Below are 24,168 nucleotides of genomic sequence, written 5' to 3' on the forward strand. Positions count from 1 at the left end.
ATCTTCCTTGCGAGAGTTCCCTTCGAGCGGGACCCGGGGCCTGCCGTGGTGCAGTGCAGCGATATTTGCACTGTTTTACAGTTCTGTGGCACCGACATCGCTGAGAATTTCGCCTAAGCGTCATATCTTCGTTGAACAGTTCCATGTGGTGGCACCGGGCAACGCTGGTGTTGTGTTGATTTTGCTTTGTCTTTCTGCCACTACATCGTGCCATTGACTAACCCACTGGGTTGTAATGCTTCGCGCATGCGGCGTGAACCTTTTCAAGGGCAACCGCTGCGATGTCCCATGAACTTTTACAATACCAACTCTACTTGCCTCGGGCTCCTTATTGATGTTCCCTCTTTCGTTCCTGCTCCCCCAAAACTTCGCGACATGACATGTTAACATACCATACCCGGCCCACAGCAGACCGAGTATCATCTCGCCCGTCATATCACACGTTAGTGCCTGTCCGGGGCTGCGGGTAGGGCCGTTGCTCTTTCTGATCTGTTCTGATCCGGCAGAGAAAGCCTCCCTCTTCTAGTTCTCAGAAGTCTTGATTCTGATCAATTCAGGTCCAGACCTCCAGCCTCAAACGTTTCAGGGGTCGTATACAGGCCAGCCAAAGGCGAGCTTTCCGCACCATTCATCTTTCCCGCTGACGACGGACTAGGTGAGATAATCAGCTGAGGCAACTCCCCGTGGTCAAAGGCGATGCGCCATGTCGGGACATACTTATGTCGATTGCGAGGAAGCATGCATCACTGCATCAGGTTTAGTAGAAGGCGTTACAGCACTTCCTGTATGCGGAACTGGAAATCATAACAAGTCTTAGGCACTTCAAAATAGCCCTTGCGATTTGCCATATACAATAGAATGCCAACGCAATTGGAGGGTGTCAGTATACTGGCAAATCTCATCTTATGATCATGCCGTAACCTCGTGTTCCATCCATTTATATCCATCATCGCGTAACGCCACGAGGTGTTTGATATCAGGTAAAATTGAAAATTTCAACATGACCAAGACGCTCAAGATGTAGCGGCGGTCTCTACTTTTGGTGTAATATTTATCCGCTGATTGCGCCCACTGGCTCGCTCCGCGGTCATGTTTCTATTCATTACAAGTTCAAGTAAAGTTAAGCAAAGGTCCTTATCTTATGCGGATGAGACAGGAATCACAATGGTAAAATACTACACAGGAGCTCACCACAATATGAAAGATGCATAGGAGTCGGGCCTGGAGAATCTCCCCTTGCTGTTTATGCTATATTGAATGTATGCTTCGTGGCAGCTTAGCATTTTATTTCGCTCGGATGTCGCGTTCGGAAAATCATGTCAAGGTGCATATGCAGGTTACAGTCAGAGCCGGCACTGTCGAAAACAATCGCATAGCTTGTACGATGACTACTGCACCTGCGCCAACTCGTAGGCCTCACAGTCCACGCTGATACTCTGCTCGTCTTCAGTGCTATCCTTGACATTCTCAAAAACAAGAGACGTGTGCTGGACATCGGCACCAAAGTTGCCAACCAGGCGAGAGGTAAAGTCCCGCGTGTTCAGGGTGCTGTGAGAAATCGTGTTCAAGCCCATGCTGCCGAGCGACACCTGGCGTAGATTGAGGATGAAACGTGATATCAGGATTGATGAGATTCTGATTGACTCGGTAAGCACGGGTTGAGCTGAATTGGGTAAGATCGGTCACTTACGGTGGCAGGAAAATTGTGACATAGCCTGCGTAGTTCTGCTTGCACGTTACTACCTTAGAGTGGTCATACACTTGGATGAGTAAACTTGCCTGTGAATTCTCGTAGCGGACTTTAATCACAATCTCGAGGATGTTGAGAAGCAAAAGGGCCCTGTGAATGAACAGTAGAAGAACAGAGTCACGACAAGGCACTGTGACAGAGCCCGACGTACATGAAGTAGAGCGTGCCTTGAATTGGCTGCTGGTAAGGCATCGTGTGCACTCAAAGAGTTTCACATACTCACCGTCTCTGATCAGCACTGTCGCCATCGATCCTCTTAACCGTAACCTCCGCACTTCTATGGCAAGTCCGGATGTTTTGAACCAAGTGACAAGGAGCACGATCAGGTCGGATGCAGCCGCGCAAATGCGCATGATGAGGATGACTGCAGGAATCGTGCGTGTCAGAGCAAAAACTCATCGGTCTTCAAACTCACGTCTGCAAAGGAAGGTCAGCCCTAGCCTTAGGAGTGCCGACGTCGGAGAGGTGACGTGGCACTTACTTATTCTGTATCGCGATGGACTCGCGGTTGTTATAGCCACAAAGTGGATAGCTGCCTATGTAAATGACGAATGCATATGAAACTCTTGTAGATGTGTACTGCCCAGAGATGCTTAACAGACATATGATGGCGGAGACCATATACACTCACGACGTTGACGGCGACTGGCGCTAGCCCCAGTAGCAAGACTAGCATTGCAGGGACGATCTGATGTCCACTAATAGCATATGTGCGGAACGCGGAAAAGCCTAAATTTATCGATCAATCTCTTCATGAAATTTGAGGTCAAACAGTCTCTGACTTGCTGTCACAGCCTCAACAACAATAGTCATCACGTTTGTCAAAACGATCACAGCCTGACAGCTGCGACAACCTCTTAACTGCGCTGAACATACGGTGCGGTCGTCGCCGCTTACCTCTGTGTGTGCATAGATCGTGAGTGCTCGATTCACTTGCAGCACGACACGACGTGACTTACCAGTGGAGTATGCCACAAGACGGGAGTCAGTGCGGAATTAATGCCTTGTACCATGAGCAGATAACGGTTGAGGGCGAAGATGACCGTGACAGTGGTCAACCTGACTCCCCAGATGACGTGAACCTCTTCAGGAAAAGTCACAATGTACTCATAGAAGACGAGGGCTGAACATGTCCAGTGTGTAAGTCAACTTCGATCGCTTATAGTGGTCCGACCCGGGGGCGTACCAGTAACTGCGAGAGAGCAGTAGGCATTGATGTATCTGTGACAGTGGTCGCAAACTAGTCGGTTGAACGCCTCGGAAACCAGCGGAGTCGTCCTCACCCTTGCTGTAAGAGGACCACTTCTTCCTGAGCCAATATGCTTGCAGCTGACATGTTCGACATTGTAGAGGTATCAACGTCGGTGATAACGGTCAATCCAAAACAAAACAGCTCTCGAAGGGACTTTAAGAATGCCCATCGGTGCGCGACTCATCGTTATATAATGCCTGATCGACCGGACATTAACGCAGAGAGTAAGGTTCAGATGGGGGCGTGCAAATAGCACAAGTGCTGTTGAAGATCGCAGAAAAGGCCATCTGTCAATCAGAACAGCCGTATCAGATGTGATAACGGTCGAGTTCATCATGCGCGCACCAGTACATTTGAAAATCCCTTGCTTCTAGTCGCAGAGAGAAGTCAAGGAAGAAGTCATGAGAGCAGTGCGGTAGCGATCCAGCAGCTCCCCATGGCATGCCAGATCGCGGTGCTGTAGGACTTTGTGCTCTTAATGACACATTGTGTGTTATCGTGCTAGTACATCTCCAACCATGCTTAGAAACGGAGAAATATGCACACGTCACGTTCTTCTTCAACGGCGGTGCCGAAAAAACAATATCCTGATTAGCGAGGAGCGGCAAATGATTCCCTCGCCTAAGGTCGTGATGTACAACAAGGACCCCAAGATGAGCGTCCAGGCCGTCGCAAACAAGGTTGCGGAGGTCTTATTATGCAAGGGGCGAAGGGAGTTCGTTTTTTTTGGTACAATTTATATACCGCCTCAGGCGGTCGGGGGTGTGTCTGGGTACAAGTTGGGCGTAGGACTACCTAAGTAGGAGCATATATAGAGGTTGAAGGGAGTTCGTGATGTGCACACACACGGTGCAACTTTGCGCCACCGGATATGGTTGGCCACGCGGGCGTGTACGAGGCAGCCGTGCAGGCCATCTCTGCAACGGACAAGGCTGTCGCGACCGCGTACACGGCCTGTCAGGAGGCGGGTTACATCCTGTTCATAACGGCGGACCATGGGAACGCGGAGCAGATGGACAAGGTAATTATACATAAGAAACATTTCGTCTCCTTCTCAAGCTGATGCCCATTATATCCTTTAACAGACCTTGGCCAATTTCGATGATGGCACCTCGACTTTCCCATAGAGGTAGGACAGACGTAATGCTTGCCGCGACGAACAACCATATGATCGTGATGATCACCCATGCTTTGAAGAAATTGAGCGAAAACACGTAGTGCGAGAGGAAGAGTGGTATTGGGATGAGCTGTCCATGAAATAGGATCAATCACACGAAGACCGGACCGTCAGATGGCAGACTCACAAAAATGATGACGAAGCTGAGGATCGACGAAGGCCACACCGCAGCTTTCATCGACTTCCGCAGTGTTTCGTAGTCTTCGGGCTGTTGTGGAAGAGCTGACACCTCTGCAATTGACATTGACACCGCATCCTCCTTCGCGAGTTCTTTTACTAAGTCAGAGTCAGAGTCTTTATCATCCGGCTGCTTCTCAGCTTTTACGCGTCTGGAAGCCTGAAGGTCAAGCGCGCGTCCGCGCGGGTTGATTTTCTTGGTCTCGGTCCAGTCGAACTCGTTATCGGGCTTGATCCAAGTGATTGCAGCAGAGAGGAGCGCTCCCGCACAGCAAGACGCCATATTTCCTGCCAGCATCGGGTATGCCTCGCCTGCAGATGTATCAATCTTCCGTCATCAATACTTCATCATTAGTCATTATCGTCTCACCCGTCGTCGTCATGGTCAACCCTCCGTAATACACTTTCGCAACTACCAACCAGCTAATGACACCCACAACCAGCCCGCCCAGCGCCCCGCCAATCGCAGCAGCGCGCGTTTGCTTGCGCCACAGGACAGTCAGAACAATCGGGCCCACGGCGGATGTGTAGATGGTGCCCGAGAAGAGGTAGAGCCAATTGAGCGAGAGTCCGATCGCGTTCCAGATGCACGCAACGCAGGACATGATGATCGCCCACATACCGACCATGATGTGCGATACGCGAATAAGTCGCTCTTGGGATGCCTGCAGGCATATCATGTTACCGAATGAGCGAATGTTGGGAGTTCACGCGCTCACGTTTGGATCGAACGTTAAGACGGATGACGTTGCGATCATCTCCGAGGAGGCAGCCGATGTGACAGCCATGAAAAGTAGGATGAGCTGATATATGCATGAGACATTCGCACACCGAAGCGCATATCATGAATGAGCACTGACCATGGCAGCAGCACCGCCTCTACCGAGAAGCGTCACGACCGCCGCCGGAGCAGTCAGTCCAGCGTTCAGTTCGGTCGATGTGAGACCACCAGCATAGGGAAAGGTAGGACCTGTATAAAAGCGATAGATCGACAGCAAGCTCTTCATGAATTATTACTTGACTTACTGTTCGCGAGTGCAACTGCTGACAGGCCCATAGCCAAAGACATCGTCATTGGGACAGCAAACCAGGCAATGCCGCCCATGAGGTAGGCGTTCATGGTGGTTTTTGCTTGTGACGCAATCGCGCGCTGCCAGTAGCCCTGCAGCCTAATTCAGACTTCGCCGATTCAATTCATCTAACGGTATATTCACCTGATCTACCGTCACATTCCCGAAGGCGCCAAACATCTGGATTATCAAGAAGACGAGGCCATCTATGACGGAGATTAGAGAAGCTTATTCTACCCCAAAATCGACACATACAGTTCGACTTCAGCGTGAGGTAGGAACCATCCTGGCTTCCTGCCACCGGACGCTCTTCGGCCGCTTTTCCTAGTAGACGGTACATGCCTTCGATTCCGCCGATCAGGTCGCTTTCAGTGTACGTGTAGAAGAAGAAATAGAATAAGATGATCATGAGTATGGTCGTGTGAGAGTAGTCACCTGCATTAATAGGCACTCTTGAGTAGCGCTCAAAAGAACAAAATTAAAGAGACTCACAAAGGAAGGTAGCACGTAGTCCACCGAGGATCACATACGCCATGACACCAATGGGAATGAGAAAGTTCGCTGCATATATGTTCATGCCCGTGAATGCATTGACAACCGCACTACCTCCGAGAAGCAGCATGCTTGATACGATAAGGTTGCACGCGAGCGCGAATGTTGCAAAGACGAAATGTGCCAGATCGCCGTACCGCGCGTGTATGATCTCGAGATACGTATGGCAGTACGGCGCAATCATCTTCACACGCACGGCCAGAATCGACATCAAGAAAACCTGCAGTGTCGCACCTGCGGCGTAGTAGTACCCCCCGCACACGCCATACTCGTAGGTCACCGTGCAGCTCTGCAGCAGCGTAGCGGCCCACGTCCATGCGGAAACTATGCCCGATGCGATCAGGCCTGGCTTCACCGAGCGCGACGCAGTGTTAAACTCCTCCGAAGTTGCAGTCTTGTAGTTCGTGTAGCGGTTCTGCAGCGTTGAGAGCCCCATCATGATGAGCGCAAAGACGAGTCCAATCCCGAGGACGACGCCGTAGCCTGTGCCCTCGGAGAGCACCTGTGTTCCTTCATTTGTGGCCATAGTCGGAAGGCAGAGACAAGAAGGATGGAAGGGATGCCACATCTCAGTCCTCAGTGTTTTGGCAGAAATGGGGCGTTGCAGATACGCCTATCGTCCATGCCAACGATAAGATACGCTTCTTGTGAGATAACTCTCGGTGGAGCTGACCCGTATCGGTATCCATTGGCATACAACGTACCGCGATTCGGAGCCACCAGCGCCTGATGAACGAGCGATGCATGACCAACATTTGCCACAGCATATATATGGCAACACTTCTTATCCCTTGGGAACGACGCCGAGTGTTATCGTCCTGGTGGATGTGGCTACTGCCACCAATGGTGGTTGTGATATTGTTGGGCATTTAGTGCAGGTCCGAATATGGCCTCTGAGGAGTCACTGTCCAACGCGTGCATTCTGTTATTCGCCATAAGCACCCGGAAACGATCATATACAGATCTAGTGTGCCGGAAAAAAGGAACGGCCATAATCTCGGTTCAGGTACGCTGCTTATCGAATGGCGTTTAAAGGGAGGCTGAAGAATCTGTCAGCTTAGCATTCCATTAGAACATAGAACGTAGCAAGACTTGACGGCGCTTTCCAGATTGGCGCACACGAGAGGGATATGTGATTTGTTCCTTTATGTAGTGGGTGTTGAAAACCGGGCTTCATACGGTGACCTTGACGTGCAATTTAACAGTCTCCTCCGGGACCTTTCATGCAAGTGACAAGCAAGGATCGGAAACGCACGGCACGCTTGACCGTTGTCAGTCCAGCAACACGTAATATCGGGAAACGTACCTATCGAAGGACAAACTATCTTCTAAGGTATCCATGCATATAGCTACAATAGCAATTGTCGAAATATAGGAAACGAGTACTGAATGTTCTGCTCGCGCTTGCTCGGGACGTGATGTTATCGAGACAACTTGGGTCGCAAAGACGATGGCACCCGCGCAGCACGTCGACTGGCAGACTTGACAGGTTCGCGTAAATAACACGCTGTATTATAAGATGTATTGATAGTCAAATGATCATATCTAATGTTCGAACAATGACCTCGAGGAAGGATGGACGGTGACTGCAGTGAAACAGGCAGAAACGCTACGCCAGCAGTAGGCCACAACCCCCGTGCACGTGACCGTGTCATAAGCATCGCGGTTCAAGTCGCCTGTTAGGCGGCGCCCTTTTCTCCTTCACTTGCTCTCACATCGCTGGTCGTAAATGTAAGAGCAGCAGAACAGCCTATCTATCAGTGAGTTCCCGCTATCCCATGACTATAATCTCCTCGCTGAACGCAATAGCACTATTCATATACTCATATAATCCACACTCGCTATTAACATCACGTCTAATATGTCTCCGAGGACGCGACGCCAGACTCTCCGCCATGCGGCAGGACATGGCTACCAACCGTATTTCACCAAGAATGACGCCGCAAAGGCAAAGGAGAAGTCCAAACAAGCGGCCACCGCGAAGCGTGCTGCCCCAGACCCGTCAGCCACCGAAAACGTGCGGACACTCGTAGACCCACAACGCGACCTCGGGATGCCCAGCCGGCTGGCCTACACGAAGATCGAGAAGGGCTACATCTCGCATCTCCACCCTCGGAAGCAGGAGAAGGCGCTTCTCACGCAGGTCATGTTCGACAAGATCTGGGACGTGCTGCACGACCCGGCGACCTCTCGGGTCGGGACGCCCCAGTTTCGCTGGTGGGTTCGGAAGATGTTCGTGTTGTCCAACGAGCGGCAGGCACTGTCACTGAATAAGGAAGATGCCGACGGCGACGATATGCCTGTGGTGCTGCACGAGAACCGGCCGATCGCGCTCAAGGAACAGATCTATGATATCCTGTGCTACTGCCACCGCCTGTCCAACCATGGAGGGAGGGACAAGACTACGGCTCTGATCCGTGAGCACTACTCGTGGATCCCCAAAGAGCTCATTTCGCAGTTCGTCAAGGCATGTCCGACGTGCATGTACAAGAAGACTGGGAACGTAGAGCTGGCGCTGTCGCTCGCGGATAAGGATAATGAGAACAAGCCCGTTCCTACAACCGCCGCGCCGCCGACTTCTCGATCAGCTTTCGAGCTCGCTATTGCATTTGAATCAAGGTACTCTGGGTCGGACCTGTTGAACCAAGAGCCTGCTCCTGCTGCTGATAACTATTGGCCCGCCACTGAACCCATGCATCCATTCTTGCACCCAATGCAGTCTGCCACCTCAATGCAGGATGTCCGGGATAAGGATAATTCTCCTTGTATCTCGAGAAGCTCCTCGGCGTTTATGTCTAGTCTGCTTTCTGAACTGGGTTCCAGCAAGCCTCTGTATGCACTCCCTCCTATCAGGGATCCGAGTAGCGTTGAAGATGTCTTTGGTGCGGTGCCAGCTGCGCAAAGGCCTGATATCACGCTCCCGTCAATCGGCCAAGTTATGTCTGGACGCTCCTGGAATGCGCACTCGCAAATGTATGGCACTAGCTTTGGTTACCCCGATACGGAAGAGAATACTTATTCAAACTTCTACGGCGACCGCTTTGATCCGCGCACTTCGCAACCAGCCTATGGAGAACAGCGCTCGCACTTGCACCATATCGATCCGGCTCTGCTCGATGCTCAGTCTAGCACTTCGCATTCTCAAGCCGCCGCGTTCTCGTATCTCCGTACTCAGGCATCAAGGGCCGAGGACAGAACTGGCGGAGGACTGGCCACGTTCAATGCACCGCCGGCTCTCCCGTCTCCTCCGTTTGACTACGCCTCGGATCCCTATGGACCAGCGCAATCTTCATCGCACGGGCCATTTATGCGCGCAGGCGCGTACTTTGAACCTCCAGACCGCTCTCACACGAGATCTCATCACTGGTCTCACTCGCGAAGCGTGACTGGCGACAGTGCTGAAGGACAGTAGAGGCGCTTCTTGGACAAGATAGCATTGTCAGCCACTACCATCCGTGATCATGCATAATGTATTACAGCCTACCATCCATTCATTTGACTTGTACACCTGCCTCGAGACCACGAATTTTAGAATACATCATGTGCGACAGATCTCGAGCAGCGCATAGCGTAGCGCTTGAGCTGATCCTCGATTAAGTCGATATTACAATACATATACATGGATATACCAATAGATACCAATGTTTCGTGCTGCATCATGACCAAGGATGACTCGCATCGAAGCCAGCGATTGCTTGTGCCGAAGATTCTGGGTTGGGCGCCGGTGAGACGATGTCCACGCGCATCGCCAGGTTGTCGCGCAAGAAGCTCCCCGTGGTTGGGCCGATCGCCGCAATCCTTGGTGCTGGCTTGCCACCAGAGGCAACCGGTGGAGCGTCGGTAAAAGAGAGGGCGAAATGGTTTCTCAAGGTAGGATTTGCGCACTCGGCGTCGGATGGTGCGAAATACACGATCCACCAACGGTCTGCATTCGAATGAGTATACTCTAGGACATGATGAGAGGTTGTCCAATTACCTGTGGACTCGGAATGCAGCGCCTTCTGCTCCAATTCTGATACTTTGCCCCCAGAGCGCACTTCGTGCATTGCCTCCTTCAAATCCGCCTCGAACTTCGACGATCCGCGCGTCTCGTACACCTGAATGGCACCGAGAGTGACGCCGGCTTCGCCCAGGATTCTGGGAAGCGTATCTCGGTTCTTGTCCCCCGTGAGATAGAGCAGACGCGCGCCCTTTGCTTTCTCTCCGAGGTCGCGCAGAATGAAGCGCGCGAGCTTCTCGCCCGTCCCCGACTCGCTTGCCCCGCGTATGTCCTTTGGTACATAAGGATATTCGCCCACAATCTCGCGGATGTCACGGAGTGCTCGAGCGGTGGCCTCGCCGACCACGTAAAAGGGGACGGATGCCCAGGTTGCGTCTGAGTCTAGACAGCTCGGTCAAAGCGGTTTTGCAGATGAGGGTGTTGCAACGTACTACACACCTGATTCGTCTTCCCCGCCGGTGGGATCTTCCTCGACCAGTTGTAGAACGACGATCTTCCACGCTTCTGCAGACCGCCCGCTCGTGATCACAACTCCATCATGACCTTGCTTGCCCGGCCCTCTCACAACGATGTCCTTCAGCTCGTGCAGGTTGACATAGGCCGTCTCGAGCACCGGTACAGATACTGGATGATACCCGCGCGATTGGAATGCGCTCTCGTATCTGTCCGGTAGGTCTGCTGCTGCACCGGGAGATCTCAAGAGCAGAACGTTTGACATTATACGAGTGATTTAGACGAGAATCTGTGCTGTAAGCCTGTCACGGTATTTCAACGGGAAACGACTCTAGCATCACACGGTGACGCATCACGTCCAACGCGATCACGGGATGCCATACCTCAGCGCGTGGACCACTTTCGCCGCGATTGTGGCTCTTCGTTCATGAGAAACTCACCGTATGCATGAATAGTCTCACAGAGGACAGCCTAAACCAATATTTTCTCGGATGCATGCCCAAACCTCTTGTTATAAAATACCGTCCGAGTGGCAAGAACCAGCGACGCTCACATCACTCTCAGGCAACTTTGAAGTAATAATTGTTTTTTTTTGGTGTACGTCTGGGAGAGCGACTGGGATGTGCAGAGTGCGAGATGCATGCATGTATGTCACGACGATATGTGTACTTCTCCGGATCCACATGGCGATCAAGACTCAAACATAATCGCAATAGAAAACCGGTATGCTGCTCGCAGGAGTGTGAGCTTGGTTACCGCAGTGAACCGAAGAACTAGCAATGCAGTGAAAATTGCAGAAAGAAATCCGGGAAGCTACCTAGGAAAGTAGAAAAACAGAAACGGCCAGAGAGGGATTAAGTACTCGACGCGCAAACACTGGCAATTAGAAGAGGTATAATGGTACGCAGACCAGATGTCCAAGCCTTTGATGCAGAGACAAAGAAACGAGAAGACAAAGGGGGGAACCGATGCGATGACGGGAAGGCTCTACCATAATACTGTCGACACCTTACGCAACGCGTTGAAGGTCAGCACGCCTGTCGGAAACGCGACGTCAGCAAAAGTCCAAAAACGACCAGCGATATACGTACTGTCGCAGAGTATCATACACAAACTTGTAACTCCTAAGATTCCCCTTCAGGCGTCGGATGTCAAGACTATACGTGTCGTTCAGCCGGTCCATGCGCGTCAGCTCGACGGAGAATCGAATCTCGTCTCCCTGATCCTGCTGGGAGTCTCCATACACGGATTCGGTCGCAATCGGCGAGTCAGCGCTGGGCCTGCCAGGCACTGCCGCTGCGATGATGGCATCGGGCGAAGTTTCGCCGTCTAAAGTGTGCAAGTTGTGGCCGTGATTGAGAGACGACGTGGATACCTGCGAGGACTGCCGCCGCATGAGCAGTCCCCTCAACATACTGCCTGAGCTGAACGACGTGTGTGTCTGTGAGGGCTGGGGAAGTCCCCGTTTGTCAACCTGTCAAAGAACATGTGAGTCCAACTAGGCAACGATCAACCCGCAACGACCACTTACGCCATTGGACGCGGCCGAACCAACCATTGTGAACACTGCCAGACCGCTGCCTGAACCATCACGCAATCCAAGACCCACACCGTTTCGAGACTTCGCCTTCTTGGGTCTGACACAGCGGTACTTGTATTCGCTCTCCACGTGTATGTCTACGCCCATGCCCTCCAACACCTTCCGCACATGCTGCATAACCTCCGGCGGCGGAGCAGTCGTGACTGTCGTCTGGTCAACCGCGCCATGATGGGTGCGGATATCAGGATATGCACGGTTGGTCCTCCGCGCACCGCCTCCGATGTTGCGGACGCGTTCAGCGAGGCTATTCCCAGAAGCCGGCTCTGCATTCGATGACGCAGACCTTCCACCATGAGCACCCTGGAACGGCACACGAGCATCGACGGGCGTTGCAAGGCGACCCGAAGTACCATTGACGGTACCTGTCGAGGGGGTCTGTCCTCGCTTCACAGTCTCTATTTCCGCCGTACTCTTCTCAGCCTCGTCATCTGTACTACCAGCCCTCGTCTTGCTCTTAGACCTGAACCACTGCATAACCCTGCTGGCCTTCACCGTCGAGGCAGGCACCGCGGTACGATGACCCTTGAAAAGCGGCATACGCAAATCTGACTCCGGAGTCTCGGGGAGTTGAGGTGTGGCCGAGGGAAGCACGTTGTGGATAGGCGACAGCTTCGGCGGAACAACAGGCGACTTCGGCGGAACGATGGGCGACGAGAGAGCTTCCGCTGCTGCCGCTTTCTTTTCATCATATACAAGCGGCTTCTCTTGCATCGGCGCCTCAATAGCCTGTTTATTGCCCTTTGACCGCTGCTTGATGCGATTCCACGGCTCAGCCACCACAGTGAGCGTGTTCCTCCTCGCCTTCTTCACACTATTATCTGGGCTCAGCAGGGCCGAAGGCGCAGTAGAATCGGTAGCAACAGGAGAAGACGAAAGTGGCACTTGAAATGTGGACGGCCTCCCGCCCGTATCGGACTTCGCCGACGTAGCGATGGCGTCTGACGACGATGTACGTATGGCATTAGGCTTCTTGTTCTGTGAGGATGCGCGGGACGCAGTGTCGTTCGATTGTTCGGTCGTAGACCCGAAAATCTTGGTGATACCAATCTTGTCGATGGACAGCCCTCTCCGGTGGCGACTCTGCTTCGACGACGTAGTATCCGTCTTCTCTGAAGCGGACGGTGCCTTTTCTTCCGTGGAAACGATCGGAGAGACCGGTGGACCGGTGACTTCAATGGAGACGACAGGAGCAGCCGCAGTAGCGGGAGTAGGGGCAGGAAACCTGGAAATCGACGTGATGGTGTCGGAGCGGCGATGCGAAGAGGGAGCAGGTATGACAGGTTGCGACTTCTCAACAGTGTGAGCTTCGTCTCCAGACTCCTTCCGTGATGGTCTTTCTCGCTCCATGGTCGGGGTAGGAGGCCCAGCAACAGGCACAACATCGACATCCATGGCATCGATGGCTTTGCTCGTCGCCCTGTGTGGCTGTGGCTGAGATTCAGACTCGCCATACTCGACCTGGATAGTGTGCCTGAAACCGCCCTTCGCTCGTTTAGTATCCGGTTGCGACTTAGATGGAGCGATTGTATGCACGCCGTCAAGCGTCTGGCTCGCATCGCCGTCGGCCTTGCCCTTATTATGCATGCCATTGACCCTGTCTTTCTGCGAAGGCATTGAAGGAACAGAGACGTCATGAAGTGATGACGGTGCAAAAGGATCGTCCTCCACCATTGGCGTCGAGGAGGGGAGTACGATAGCCGAATTGTAAACGCGGCGCGAAGCGCTAGGTGGAGCGGACGTAGAGTAGACAGCCTGATCCGCCGACGTCTCGTACAGGTACTCTGGCTGAGCATGATGATTGTAGCCCTGGTCTTTGCTGCTCCTGGACCGCGACGGTGCGGTAGCAGTTACTGTGCTAGCATAGGTCTCTGTGCGGGCGCTGTGGCTGCGGTTGATCTTGCTCGTGGACGACTCCTGCGCAGACTGCTTCATCTGCCTCTGGTAAGCCAACCTCTTCTGATGGTGCTGCTCCATCGCCGCGCGCTCCATTTCCGCGACGTTCTTCGAGAAGAGGTGCGCATACGGCACCAACCATTTGTGCGCCATAACGGTCGGAAGGTCTGCTCGGTGCGCAGGGTCTGGCACCAACATGATGGAGAGCAGGTCCCGGGCATCCACGGAAACATATTCGGGAAACGAGAGTGGTGTGTTGACAATATATTTGTACAACAAGTTAATGTTGTCGCCGTCTGGATTCGCCGGGTCGTCGTCGAACGGTAAGTAGCCCGCTAACATGGCGTATAGGATGACACCGCAGGACCATATATCCACAGCCGAACCGACGTACAGCCCGTCCGAGATCACCAGTTCGGGGGCCGCATAGCAGGGAGATCCACAGCTTGTCTGCATGAGATCATCCGCACGATGTTCAAATCGGTTCGCGAAGCCGAAGTCGGTGATGATGACGTTCCGATGGCGGTCAAGGAGGAGGTTCTCCAGCTTGAGATCGCGATGGACGATCTTCTTTTGGTGGATGTACCAAACGCCAGAAATGAGCTGCGAAAAGAGCTTGCATGCATCCTTCTCGCGTAGATACCGGTGAGCCAGGATGTGATCAAACAGCTCACCGCCTGACGCATACTCTAAAATGATTCCAATGTACTTCTCCGTTTCGATGACGTCGTATAGTCGGACGATGTTGGGATGCTTAAGTGTCTGCACATCAAATCAGCATAGCGGTGAGGCACGGGCTTATTCGACAACAAACTCGACGCTGCTTACCCTCAGAACCTCGATCTCGCGCTCTACCTTGGACATGCGGACTGATGAATCTATGTTACCACGCCGTATAAGCTTCACGGCAACCTCCTCCCCCCATTGCATATGCAAGCCAAGCTTGACTTTGCCAAACTCCCCTTCACCCAAGGTCTGCAGTAAAAGGTAAGGACCGAACTTGGGAATCGTTCGCTTCGGATGCGCCGCAAGATACTCTACGGCGGCAGGGTGCGAGTATATATCGCGATACACGGGCTGCTCCTCTGGCTGTGGCTGGCTGGTGACGACTGTATGCGACGCGCGCTTCCTCCCGGATGACGAAGACACAGCCGCTGAAGTGCTGGTAGGTTGTACGGAGACCGGTCTCGGTATTTGACGCGATGGCCCGGCCTGTGCAGGCTCGGGCACTTGGAGGTTCGACGAGAACGAATCCATGGCGAGCAGACCGGGCGGCGACGAAAGAGTCAGTCTAGCAAAGTTTTGTACTCAGTTCGGCTGCTGCGAAAATGAAGGTTGAAAAGGAAGTCGAGCTGATGGCGAGGGACGAAGGGAAGCAACGACGCGTGGCAGTTGTCACGCTCGACGCATCACTCGATAACAGGCTGCATACTCACGAAGGATGTATACAGCTCGAACCCGACGAAAGAGGGCGTCGTCGTCGGCCACGGCGACGACGGGACAGAGAGTGACGGTCAAAAGAGAGAATTACGGCCTACACAGCAACCAGACGGGAAGCTGCCCGTTTTGGGTGTATGACTAACAGACGCGCTTCAGCTTGTCCACCGACTCTCTCTCCACGTAGCTCACAGACTGCTCAGCGCACGAATCCTTGCACTAGCAACGGATCTTTGTACTATATTAACGTACCCCGATGAAGTTGATGAGCATAGCAACGCGCAGCAGCCCCTTGGCACGTCATGAACGTTTGCCTTGGGATCAAATCCGGCGTTTCCTAAGATGTGTTGTATTCCGAATCTCGACACTCGCTGGATTTATTTTGCAGCTTATGGTCGTCCTTGCGCAGCAGCTGATGTAAAGTATCCGCCCTAGCTGAGCCTCTATTTTTCTTAGCGAGCTTCAGCGAGCAATTCGGGGACACGGAGACTGACCGGACGTGCTTTGCAATATCCAGTCATCTCCTCGTCTTATTTTGCGGTGGAGTTAATTGGCCACCAGGAACTCGGGCTCATCGTTGTATCAGATCTCAAACTGGACCATGCCACTGCCCATTTGATCCGACCACAGCGCTGGAATTAGGTCAATTCATTGTCAAAGGCCCGAAAGTTGAGCGCATGAGCTCGCAGATCAACGAATCAGGCAAACTGTTTCATTGCACCCCTTGCCCTTCGGAGCACCCTCAAACGTGCAATTCGGCCTTTTCGCTCCTCTGAATACTCTCCTGATGCTCCTCGTCCTCTAGCGCCGGCTGCACCCACTCCTTCAAGAACTTGTCCACCTGCTCCGGCGCACGTCCGATGAAGCTCTTCGGATCGAGCAGCTCGTCCAGCTGGTCCTTGATCGGGTCGAAGTATGGCTCCGCACGCACGCGCGCGATAAGGTCGTTCTCGAGCCCGAGCGCCTTCACCTGGTGTGCGGCCTCGTGCGAAAGCACCTACAGAATCATCGCCGGTCAGCTTAAGTGAGAGGTGTAGAGAGCGCAGCTTACGCGAATCTTTTCGTGCGCCTCTTGGCGGTCCCCGCCCTGCTTGACCATCGCCATGATGATATTTTCCGTCGCCATGAACGGCAGCTCCTGCGCGATCCGGCGTTCGATTACCTTCGGGTACACGACAAGGCCCTCGGACACATTCTGCAGCGTCGTCAGGACAATGTCCGCCGTCAAAAACGCCTCTGGCAGCGTGATACGGCGGTTTGCGCTGTAAACCGTTTCTTACCAATCTACTCTTGTACATGCACAATGGACATGCAACGCACCTGTCATCAAGCGTGCGCTCGAACCACTGCACGCTGGACGTCATGAGCGTATTTTGATGGAGCACCATGAGGTGCCTAGACAAACTGCAAATGCGCTCCGAGCGCATCGGGTTCCTCTTGTACGCCATCGCCGACGAGCCGATCTGCGTCGCCTCGAACGGTTCCTCGACTTCCTGTGCGCGCAAATGTGAGTGAGGTAGAGCCCCTATGGTGACGTAATGGAAAGCACCTTCAAGCTGGCTAGGAGCCGCAGGTCGGTCGCGAGCTTGTGCGCGGTCGCACCTAGGCTTGCGAGCGGCGCGAGGACATCGATGTCGATCTTGCGCGAGTAGGTCTGCGAGGTCACCGGGTAGGTGTAGCTGAATCCCAAGAGCTCGGTGACGCGGCGGTCGAGCGCTTCGACCTCAAGCAGACGTCAGTCTGAGCGAGATCAATTCCTTCGACCAGAAGGCGTACCTTTTCGTGGTCCCCATCGAAGAGACTGAGGAAGCTCGCCTGCGTGCCCGTCGTCCCTTTCACGCCTCGGAAGCCGATATCATCACGGGCGCGCCTGATGTTCCGCAAATCCCACAGAAGCTCCTACAAGCAACCCGTCTCAACACCATGAACCACAGCCCGTGCACAAGATCCCGCACCTGCAACCACAGTGTTGTCCGCTTCCCCACCGTGGTCAGCTGTGCCGGCTGAAAGTGCGTGAAGCCAAGCGTCGGGAGGTCTTTATATTGCCCCGCGAACGCCGCAAAGCGGTGGATGACCACGACGAGCTTCTTCATGAGCAGCGTGAGCGCCTCGCGGATGAAGATCAGGTCCGCATTGCTAGGTAAGGAGCGAGGTTAGCATGTGTCGAGAGGAGCGTCAGGACGGACGCACTCTGTAACGTAGCACGACGTCGCGCCCAAGCTTGTATCAATTCAATGAATAGTCAGAGAGTACTTCCGCCGGGGTATATGCGAGGGACGCACTGGATGATACCCGCGGCGGCAGGGGCGACGTGTCCAAACGTGTGTACATGCGCCATGACATCGTGCCGCCGCTTCTTCTCCTCCTTCGCAGCGATCTCAAACTGTTCCAGCGTCAAGTACTACCACCACCCAACTCAAGCTGTCAGCACGACCTGCGCGAATGGACACCAAGCGGTCGACGCACGAGGTTCTCCCTCATCTCCTTGATAGCCTCGTCCGAGATCGGCAGACCGAGCTCCTTCTCCGCGATCGCGAGGTTCAGCCATAGCTTTCGCCAGGTGTGGAAGCGATTCTGTGCGCCGTGGTCGGGAAGGTGGGTCTGTCTGTGTGGAAAATCGGGCAGGGGTGGGTGGTGCTCACGGAGGCGGAGAAGAGATGGGACATCTCTTTGCTCGCATAGCGGCTACGATATCGTTCAGAATCAAATGATCATAACGAATGTCTGAGCTAGCACTCACCTCGATAGGGGAGTTTGGTACGAGTCAAAGCTCTCCATCTTCTCTATATGGTTCCTGCGAAGAGGCTCGATCCGATGGATCTGCAAATTCACAGAAATCAATCAAAATCACAGTATTTGATTAAATCGCATGCTGACGTACTGTGTTGCGCCGCTGAGCAGGCACGGATGCGCTCGTTTTTGAAGGCTCTGTGGCCGGCTCAAATCCAAGAAAATGATTGCCGCAGGCGCCCGAGTCAGGACATCTGCATCCATTCAATCTGATCTGGACGGGCCACTTTCGGGGATCTCCTTGCATCGTGATTGGCTCGGGACGGGTGACCTGCTCAGAACGCACCGCCGGCGTGTGTGGCTCGTTTAATCCTGCCTGGTCTCACCGGGGAGCATCGCTTGAGTCGGATCAGCCATGCCTATCTTCTCCCGCAGTGTGAGAAAAAAAGGAAACGTAACAGAGACTCTACGTGTATGTACATCCAGAGGAGACCGTTCATGTACAAAACAAATGTTAAAGCGATGTACACACAGCATGCGAAATCTACGACTAGACATAGTAAAGAGAATTATCACATATACTACAGATAAGTCCGAGCCACGCCACGCCCAAACTGGTGCCAACGCCCTCAAAGGTCTACACCCATGACCCATGGATCAAAGCATCCCACGCACTCTTCGACTGGAGCGTTGCAATGAAATCCGTGCGGCGACCGGTGCTAGTACCGGTGGCATTGCAACCATGCGCTACTGCTGAGGGCACTTCCGGCTCGGGAGAAGTGGTGGGCGCAGGGATGGCGAGCACGCCTGCAGTGTCCGTTCGCGACGGTGAGGCGGTTTGTGGAGTCGAAGCTCCTGTAGTGTTAGGAGTGTGGAAGGGACTGGCTGAACTCGGGTGGTGTAGCGCTGGGCTAGCGGTGCCCGATGAAGTCGAGGAGGATCGGCCATAAGGCGGCCGTTTCTATACAACGTGTAAAATATTAGACATCTTGATAATGTGGTCCTTGACGCTCCTAACGCAGAGGACCAGTAGCGAGAAAGAGACATGCAACGCACCGGAGCGACTATGGAGCCCAACGCCAATCGCAGACTATGGAGGTGTGCCTCTCGATGATCATCGTGTCCTGTCTGGCAATCGTGTGCCTCAACACCCTCGCACGACTCCATAAAGAATCGGACAGCGACCCACCATCGTTGTGCAGAGCTTTCGGGGTATGTCAGCCGGGCGAGAGAAGAGGAGTGTGGAGGAGCGAGCCTCGAGCGAGTGGTCGCAACGCAGCAAGCGATGCGGTGCATCTTTATGATGCTGATATAAGGGCAGTTTAGGGGGAGACCGCAACCTGTGACTGCAGGTCTGGAGCAAATCGTGTGCACAAGCGCGATCACAACGCATAGCGGGAAATCATCGGGCCGTATCTCCCCGCACCCGACCCCCACGGGGAAGGCCAAGATCCACCCCGAGATCGGTGGCTGCGAATGAGAGCGGAGCTTTTTCAATAATTGGTTATCGTGTAGTGCGAGCTTCTTAAATACATAATAACTGTTTTGGGCAACTATTTCTGGCGAGATATACAGATATATACATGCTACGGATTCATCGAAGCACTAGTGGTGCCCAATGATCTTCATGGGCCTGTAGGGCTCCTCGAGGTACTTGATCTCCTCGGACGTAAGCGTGAGGTGCACACCTTCTCACTGCAGGCATGAAGGCATTTATTCCCGCTGCAAATGCACTGAAAATGTGTTCTAAAGTGTGACCTATGCAACACTATGCCCTAATTAAGCAACTTTATTTCCCAAACAGGCAGTCAATTACCATTTCGTGTCATTAAGTAACGGTCGCAAATGCTTTCATGTCTGCGGTGTCTGCAAAGCATCCGCACCTATCAGAACCAGTCGATGAGAACGACCGTGAGAAGCTTACCAAGGATGTCCTCCAAGTCTTCGAGCTTCGTCGTGCCGACGATAGGCGCAGCGACAACTACGGAACAGCGCGGATCGCACGTCAGCCGGGAGCACTAGCGGAAGGGTCAGCAATGGAACCGCACCGTCTTTGGACAGGCTCCAAGCGACCGTCACCTGAGCCATGCTGACGCCGCGCTTCCGTACGACCTCCTCGACACTGCGTAGGGCGTGGGCAGGCGCGTAAACAGCTTGCTAATGTGCAATTATAAACGCTATGGAGGCTGACCGGTTGATTATCTCTTCCAAGTGCGGATTGTCCTTGTAAGCCTTCAGGAACCTGTGAAATAGTCAGCTCGTGCGAGCGCGATTCATTTAATGACAGAGCTCACTGATCTGTTTCGCTTCTCTTTGTATTATGCTTGTTCAACGGTCTGCACAGGAGTCCGCCGCCCAGCGGCGAGTAAGGAATTGCAGAGACACCGAAATGCTATCAACTTGTAAGTGTGAACGGTAGCTGGATGAGAGTGCATGACAAGCGCACCTTCAAGGAAGGGAACATCTCGCGCTCCTCCTCGCGGTAAATCAGGTTATGATGGTCTTGCATGGATATGAAAGGCGTCAGGTTGTGCGTGATAGCATAGTCTGTAGGGTGTTCAGTAATGTTGCGCACTGAGAAGTTTATGGATGCTCACTCTGCATAGCATGAACTATCCAAACGGGATAACCTCAATTGGTCAGAAAACGATAGAGGGGTGCATTATGGCACATTGCCACGCCCAGCAGGAGCTTATCCCGATATAGCGCACATAACCGGCCTTGACGACATCGTGCAATGCGTGCATCTGCAACAGTATAAGTTGGGCCGCGGGATATATGGCACGAGATCATTACCGTCTCCTCGAAAGGCGTGCTGTCGCCTATGCGGTGCACTACATCAAAGGAGGTCGTTATATGCTGCTGAAAGCTGATGTTGCCGCAAGCCTGCTCACGTTGAAGCACGTCGATATAGTCAAGCTGCAAGCGTTCCAAGCTCTTCTTCACAGCATCGAAGATATGCTGTCCAAGCTATCAGTAATTGAGCACTAAACGATATTCTGGACGCATGCCTTGCGGCTGGCACCCCACTGATTGACGTAACGGCACTCCGCCTCAGCACTAGGAGGGTCATAGACTATCTCACCGGGCTTGCGAGAGACGACACCGCCGAACTGATGCAGATGTTCGCGAGAAGGTAAGAGGGAGTGTCTGGACGGGATTGCATGAGGTATGTACCTTGATCATTGGGATGATTTCTTCGCGAGGAAGCTGAAGCTGCTTGATGGCCTTCCCGAGGATGATCTCTGATAGGCCATTCGAGTAGATTTGGTATGCCCATTTAGTCGTTCATACCAAGTGACATCGCCATGGGCCATCCAACACACGCCTGCAGTGTCGAACGTCTGTATACCGGCATCATACCTATAGTAGTCCGATCAGCAATCCGGCCACGAGCACAGACTGGCCCGCCACTCACGCAAACTTGATATGCTTGATCGCCTCCTCCTCGCCGAGGAGCCAGTTGGTCCACTTGTCACCGTAGGTCATACACCCGAGTATGACACGCGAATCCTTCAGGCCCGACTTGCCCAGCCGAACTGCTGCGCGGCCGCTCGTCACCCGCGAGCATGACGAATTGGCTCGAGAGCGTGCCTACCATAGGGAACTTTCTTTGAAGGAAGTGCGGGGATGTCGGACATATTTGGTGCGATTGAGTTGGTGTGCTCTATATGCGTGGGAGCCAGTCCACATTAATTGCTCGAGCGTGGGGTTTATATACTATGCAGATCAGGATGCTGAATTGTTTATACATGATGCGCATGAACGGCTGCATATATACGCGTCAGTGCATGGGTGTCACTGGCAGGAGATCAAGCTCTTGAGCCTTAGGCCCGGCTGAACAAGAATCTCTTGGAATTTACTGGACCGGACCCTACGTTAGCAGTCCATGCCCTTCCAGTTCCCCAGTGACCTCGTCAGACTCCGACAGAGTGCGTATGAGTGTTGGAAACGGCTGGGAAATGGCGACCTACTAGGTACGTGTTTCTTTTACCACCTTCTGCCCTGTTTCCCATGTATTCCCGACCCATTCCGTCTCCAGGTAACGCTTCCGACGCGGATCACCACGGCACAACATTTGTGCCCTGCATGACAAGCGCGTACCCAAGTGCATCCCGCACCTGACTTTCAACAGAAGGACGTATTGTGCGGGCATGAAGCTCCTGCGTGGGTTCAGCAATTGCGACGTCAAGGATGGCGGTAAACTTCTCGTGGTCCTTCTCTGCTCGCTTCATGTGCTCCTCCACAGTGAGTTCTTTCACTCTGACTTCCGTGTCTATGGCTTCACAGGTGGCATTGATTTGCAAATGAAAGAAGTTGTACATGAGATTCCTGACTGCGTTCCACACCTGTTCCGTGTATGATGTGGGGCTAAGGCATGCGGTCTACTCCAGAACCGCTCTTTCCCATGCGCGCAAAGGACTGGGTCATTCGTAGACCACCATTAGGACAATGCAACTTCTTGATAGGAATGGGCTGTACAACAGAGTCGTGGACGCTGTGAGAGTCGTGCAATCATAGGCAAGCGTGTAGAAACACTTGAAGGCCTCCAGATCGCGAAGTTCGCAATATGGTTGAATTACCGTTCGAAGGTCGCTGCTGCGCGGCCATTGCCCCGACGGTTGTCAATAGCAGGTAGACGTCTGCCGCGAGATCCAGGTCAATAAGTTGGCCAAGGGCGCATTTGGAACCAGTGAAGAGGTTGCCGATGCTGACATCGCAGTGCAAGATGCTCAGAGGCACTCTCGTTTATCAAAGCATACCGACGGGATAGGCGCGAATAGCGCCTAGTAGTATCACACAATTATTGGCATCGAATCTGCGGGGCACCGTGCGACAGCCTCCTTTACATTCTACTAACGTACACCTTCTTTAAGCATGCTTAAACCATTATCTATCCACTCATTCATAGACAATCTCTTCTGGCTTGTTCAGCAGACGGCCCTCCATACCGCCTTCAACCATGATTACCTGTCCAGAGACGTGGCCGGACACGGTCGACGACGACACGAAGACAATTTGGGTTGCGATGTCTTCCGGAGTGGCCAACTTCTTTAGGGGCATGCTAGATGGCCCGAGGTAATGAACAGGGCTGTAGAAGCTTTGGATAGGAATAATGAGGACGTACGTTGCCAATGCACGGTAGACGACCTCTGGGTCCTCCAGGGCTTGGGCCGTCATTGGAGTCTTCACCCATCCTGAAGAAGCTATTGACACGATGCTTTCGTGCAGTATGGTGGTGCGTGAGGGACGTACCAGGCGCAATGCAATTAACTCGGCCTAAGGGGGCTATCTTGACAATCTCGTTTTTGAGAGTCTTAGTCAATCCATACATTATGCCTGCCATGCAGCATCACGTTCAGCGGTTTTTGAGTAGCCATTGCATGGTTAACAAGACTATACGCACCACTCTTGGCTGCCGAATAGTCCCCGTGGCCGGCCTCTCCGTACTTCCCAGACGTGCTTCCGACAAAAACGATATTTGCTTTGTCCTTCTCGTCGATCGTCGCGCGCTCGAGGTGTTTGAGGTATTCTTTGACGACGAGGAACGAGGATGTCAAGTTGGACGTTATCGTCGAGTTCCACTGCTCGAGGGTCATCTCGGACACAGTCACGTCCAGCGGCGGGTAGTAGCCATGGTTGACGACAAGGACCTGGACAGAGCCGAACTCCTCGTCTTCCTTGATGAACATTAGGATGACATCGTCCTCGTCCGAGAGGTCTGCTTGGACGGTCCTTATGCGAGAGGGGCCGTATTCAGCTAGGAGAGGCTCGAGTGAGGTTGCGTTGGTGTTGTAGTGTGCGGTTACTCTCGCGCCTTGCTCTTCAGGCGTAAATAAGGTGGAAGGACATGGGAATAGAGCAGAAGAGAATGAGCATTCGATGCGCGTGCTGTGAAGCTAGAATTTGACGATGTACTGACTGAGGAAGAGCTCGCATGTCGCCAGTCCAATTCCTCCACTTGCACCTAAATCGATGAGATGTGCTATTTAGCTTCAATCCACTGCGATGCAAGTGGATATACCTGTGACCAGTACATGGACGTCGTTCAAGCCCAAATCCATCATCTTGACAAA

At 53.1% G+C, this 24,168-nt stretch overlaps 9 protein-coding genes across 9 annotated transcripts; 1 reads left to right on the top strand and 8 right to left on the bottom strand.

The window, feature by feature from the left end:
• Positions 1-1,044: 1,044 nt before the first annotated feature.
• On the bottom strand, positions 1,045-3,430 carry LAESUDRAFT_732297 (uncharacterized protein). Its single transcript, XM_040910216.1, has 13 exons — positions 3,348-3,430; positions 3,034-3,289; positions 2,937-2,971; positions 2,710-2,873; positions 2,533-2,587; positions 2,382-2,479; positions 2,232-2,329; positions 2,166-2,167; positions 1,970-2,114; positions 1,780-1,840; positions 1,691-1,725; positions 1,192-1,635; positions 1,045-1,138 (listed from the first exon to the last, which is right to left on the bottom strand). The coding sequence occupies exons 2-12, from the start codon at positions 3,093-3,095 to the stop codon at positions 1,389-1,391; spliced, it is 1,002 nt and encodes a 333-aa protein (XP_040758102.1). The 5' UTR covers positions 3,096-3,289; positions 3,348-3,430; the 3' UTR covers positions 1,045-1,138; positions 1,192-1,388.
• Positions 3,431-3,761: 331 nt separating this feature from the next.
• Positions 3,762-6,649, bottom strand: LAESUDRAFT_708904 (Na+/solute symporter). Its single transcript, XM_040906700.1, has 9 exons — positions 5,919-6,649; positions 5,682-5,861; positions 5,571-5,632; positions 5,383-5,518; positions 5,217-5,326; positions 5,076-5,159; positions 4,727-5,021; positions 4,307-4,668; positions 3,762-4,249 (listed from the first exon to the last, which is right to left on the bottom strand). Exons 1-9 carry the CDS (start codon positions 6,544-6,546, stop codon positions 4,028-4,030), a joined length of 2,079 nt encoding a protein of 692 aa, XP_040758103.1. The 5' UTR covers positions 6,547-6,649; the 3' UTR covers positions 3,762-4,027.
• A 1,190-nt stretch (positions 6,650-7,839) lies between these two features.
• Positions 7,840-8,496, top strand: LAESUDRAFT_666245 (uncharacterized protein; the record flags this gene model as incomplete). The annotated part of the gene is made up of 1 exon (XM_040905242.1): positions 7,840-8,496. A coding segment is annotated over one exon (657 nt), but the record flags the coding sequence as incomplete, so codon positions are not given.
• A 959-nt stretch (positions 8,497-9,455) lies between these two features.
• LAESUDRAFT_816533 (tetrapyrrole biosynthesis uroporphyrinogen III synthase) lies at positions 9,456-10,696 on the bottom strand (the record flags this gene model as incomplete). Its single annotated transcript, XM_040914789.1, has 3 exons — positions 9,456-9,903; positions 9,955-10,359; positions 10,417-10,696. 3 exons carry the CDS (start codon positions 10,694-10,696, stop codon positions 9,635-9,637), a joined length of 954 nt encoding a protein of 317 aa, XP_040758105.1. The 3' UTR covers positions 9,456-9,634.
• A 295-nt stretch (positions 10,697-10,991) lies between these two features.
• Positions 10,992-15,437, bottom strand: LAESUDRAFT_732303 (Pkinase-domain-containing protein). Its single transcript, XM_040910217.1, has 4 exons — positions 14,753-15,437; positions 11,963-14,686; positions 11,523-11,905; positions 10,992-11,468 (listed from the first exon to the last, which is right to left on the bottom strand). The coding sequence occupies exons 1-4, from the start codon at positions 15,179-15,181 to the stop codon at positions 11,441-11,443; spliced, it is 3,564 nt and encodes a 1,187-aa protein (XP_040758106.1). The 5' UTR covers positions 15,182-15,437; the 3' UTR covers positions 10,992-11,440.
• Positions 15,438-15,964: 527 nt separating this feature from the next.
• LAESUDRAFT_745845 (adenylosuccinate lyase) lies at positions 15,965-18,388 on the bottom strand. Its single transcript, XM_040911391.1, has 12 exons — positions 18,243-18,388; positions 18,102-18,181; positions 18,004-18,046; positions 17,828-17,935; positions 17,644-17,762; positions 17,552-17,581; positions 17,317-17,497; positions 17,138-17,260; positions 16,911-17,084; positions 16,682-16,854; positions 16,413-16,623; positions 15,965-16,358 (listed from the first exon to the last, which is right to left on the bottom strand). The coding sequence occupies exons 2-12, from the start codon at positions 18,137-18,139 to the stop codon at positions 16,104-16,106; spliced, it is 1,455 nt and encodes a 484-aa protein (XP_040758107.1). The 5' UTR covers positions 18,140-18,181; positions 18,243-18,388; the 3' UTR covers positions 15,965-16,103.
• A 75-nt stretch (positions 18,389-18,463) lies between these two features.
• LAESUDRAFT_555638 (uncharacterized protein) lies at positions 18,464-19,457 on the bottom strand. Its single transcript, XM_040902926.1, has one exon. It carries the CDS (start codon positions 19,385-19,387, stop codon positions 18,839-18,841), a length of 549 nt encoding a protein of 182 aa, XP_040758108.1. The 5' UTR covers positions 19,388-19,457; the 3' UTR covers positions 18,464-18,838.
• A 239-nt stretch (positions 19,458-19,696) lies between these two features.
• Positions 19,697-22,071, bottom strand: LAESUDRAFT_802866 (Aldo/keto reductase; the record flags this gene model as incomplete). Its single annotated transcript, XM_040914010.1, has 15 exons — positions 21,690-22,071; positions 21,510-21,633; positions 21,394-21,454; positions 21,269-21,334; positions 21,097-21,204; positions 20,986-21,052; positions 20,888-20,925; positions 20,763-20,838; positions 20,689-20,703; positions 20,538-20,638; positions 20,386-20,483; positions 20,283-20,333; positions 20,140-20,213; positions 20,016-20,072; positions 19,697-19,782 (listed from the first exon to the last, which is right to left on the bottom strand). Exons 1-15 carry the CDS (start codon positions 21,730-21,732, stop codon positions 19,697-19,699), a joined length of 1,065 nt encoding a protein of 354 aa, XP_040758109.1. The 5' UTR covers positions 21,733-22,071.
• Positions 22,072-22,993: 922 nt separating this feature from the next.
• Positions 22,994-24,156, bottom strand: LAESUDRAFT_739634 (NAD(P)-binding protein; the record flags this gene model as incomplete). The annotated part of the gene is made up of 6 exons (XM_040911021.1): positions 22,994-23,156; positions 23,220-23,289; positions 23,348-23,431; positions 23,499-23,915; positions 24,015-24,059; positions 24,117-24,156. 6 exons carry the CDS (start codon positions 24,154-24,156, stop codon positions 22,994-22,996), a joined length of 819 nt encoding a protein of 272 aa, XP_040758110.1.
• Between the last annotated feature and the right edge of the window lie 12 nt (positions 24,157-24,168).

Source organism: Laetiporus sulphureus (assembly GCF_001632365.1).
Source record: "Laetiporus sulphureus 93-53 unplaced genomic scaffold LAESUscaffold_83, whole genome shotgun sequence".
Classification (NCBI taxonomy): Eukaryota; Fungi; Basidiomycota; class Agaricomycetes; order Polyporales; family Laetiporaceae; genus Laetiporus; species Laetiporus sulphureus.

What these genes read in the sequence shown, in the direction of transcription:
- LAESUDRAFT_732297 (XM_040910216.1), bottom strand. Translation starts at nt 3,095, where the DNA reads ATGTCGAACATGTCAGCTGCAAGCATATTGGCTCAGGAAGAAGTGGTC. An exon ending in TCCGCTACGAGAATTCACAG is followed by an intron (nt 1,726 to 1,779) that starts GCAAGTTTACTC and finishes ACGTGCAAGCAG; the next exon opens with AACTACGCAGGCTATGTCAC. An exon ending in GTCACAATTTTCCTGCCACC is followed by an intron (nt 1,636 to 1,690) that starts GTAAGTGACCGA and finishes CGAGTCAATCAG; the next exon opens with AATCTCATCAATCCTGATAT.
- LAESUDRAFT_708904 (XM_040906700.1), bottom strand. Translation starts at nt 6,546, where the DNA reads ATGTGGCATCCCTTCCATCCTTCTTGTCTCTGCCTTCCGACTATGGCC. An exon ending in GTTGACCATGACGACGACGG is followed by an intron (nt 4,669 to 4,726) that starts GTGAGACGATAA and finishes ATACATCTGCAG; the next exon opens with GCGAGGCATACCCGATGCTG. An exon ending in TCAGCTTCGTCATCATTTTT is followed by an intron (nt 4,250 to 4,306) that starts GTGAGTCTGCCA and finishes TTTCATGGACAG; the next exon opens with CTCATCCCAATACCACTCTT.
- LAESUDRAFT_732303 (XM_040910217.1), bottom strand. Translation starts at nt 15,181, where the DNA reads ATGGATTCGTTCTCGTCGAACCTCCAAGTGCCCGAGCCTGCACAGGCC. An exon ending in GCGAGATCGAGGTTCTGAGG is followed by an intron (nt 14,687 to 14,752) that starts GTAAGCAGCGTC and finishes TTTGATGTGCAG; the next exon opens with ACACTTAAGCATCCCAACAT. An exon ending in GTTCGGCCGCGTCCAATGGC is followed by an intron (nt 11,906 to 11,962) that starts GTAAGTGGTCGT and finishes GTTCTTTGACAG; the next exon opens with GTTGACAAACGGGGACTTCC.
- LAESUDRAFT_745845 (XM_040911391.1), bottom strand. Translation starts at nt 18,139, where the DNA reads ATGGAGAGCTTTGACTCGTACCAAACTCCCCTATCGAG. An exon ending in TACCAAACTCCCCTATCGAG is followed by an intron (nt 18,047 to 18,101) that starts GTGAGTGCTAGC and finishes ACGATATCGTAG; the next exon opens with CCGCTATGCGAGCAAAGAGA. An exon ending in ACGTCGTGCTACGTTACAGA is followed by an intron (nt 17,498 to 17,551) that starts GTGCGTCCGTCC and finishes CTCCTTACCTAG; the next exon opens with CAATGCGGACCTGATCTTCA.
- LAESUDRAFT_555638 (XM_040902926.1), bottom strand. Translation starts at nt 19,387, where the DNA reads ATGCACCGCATCGCTTGCTGCGTTGCGACCACTCGCTCGAGGCTCGCT.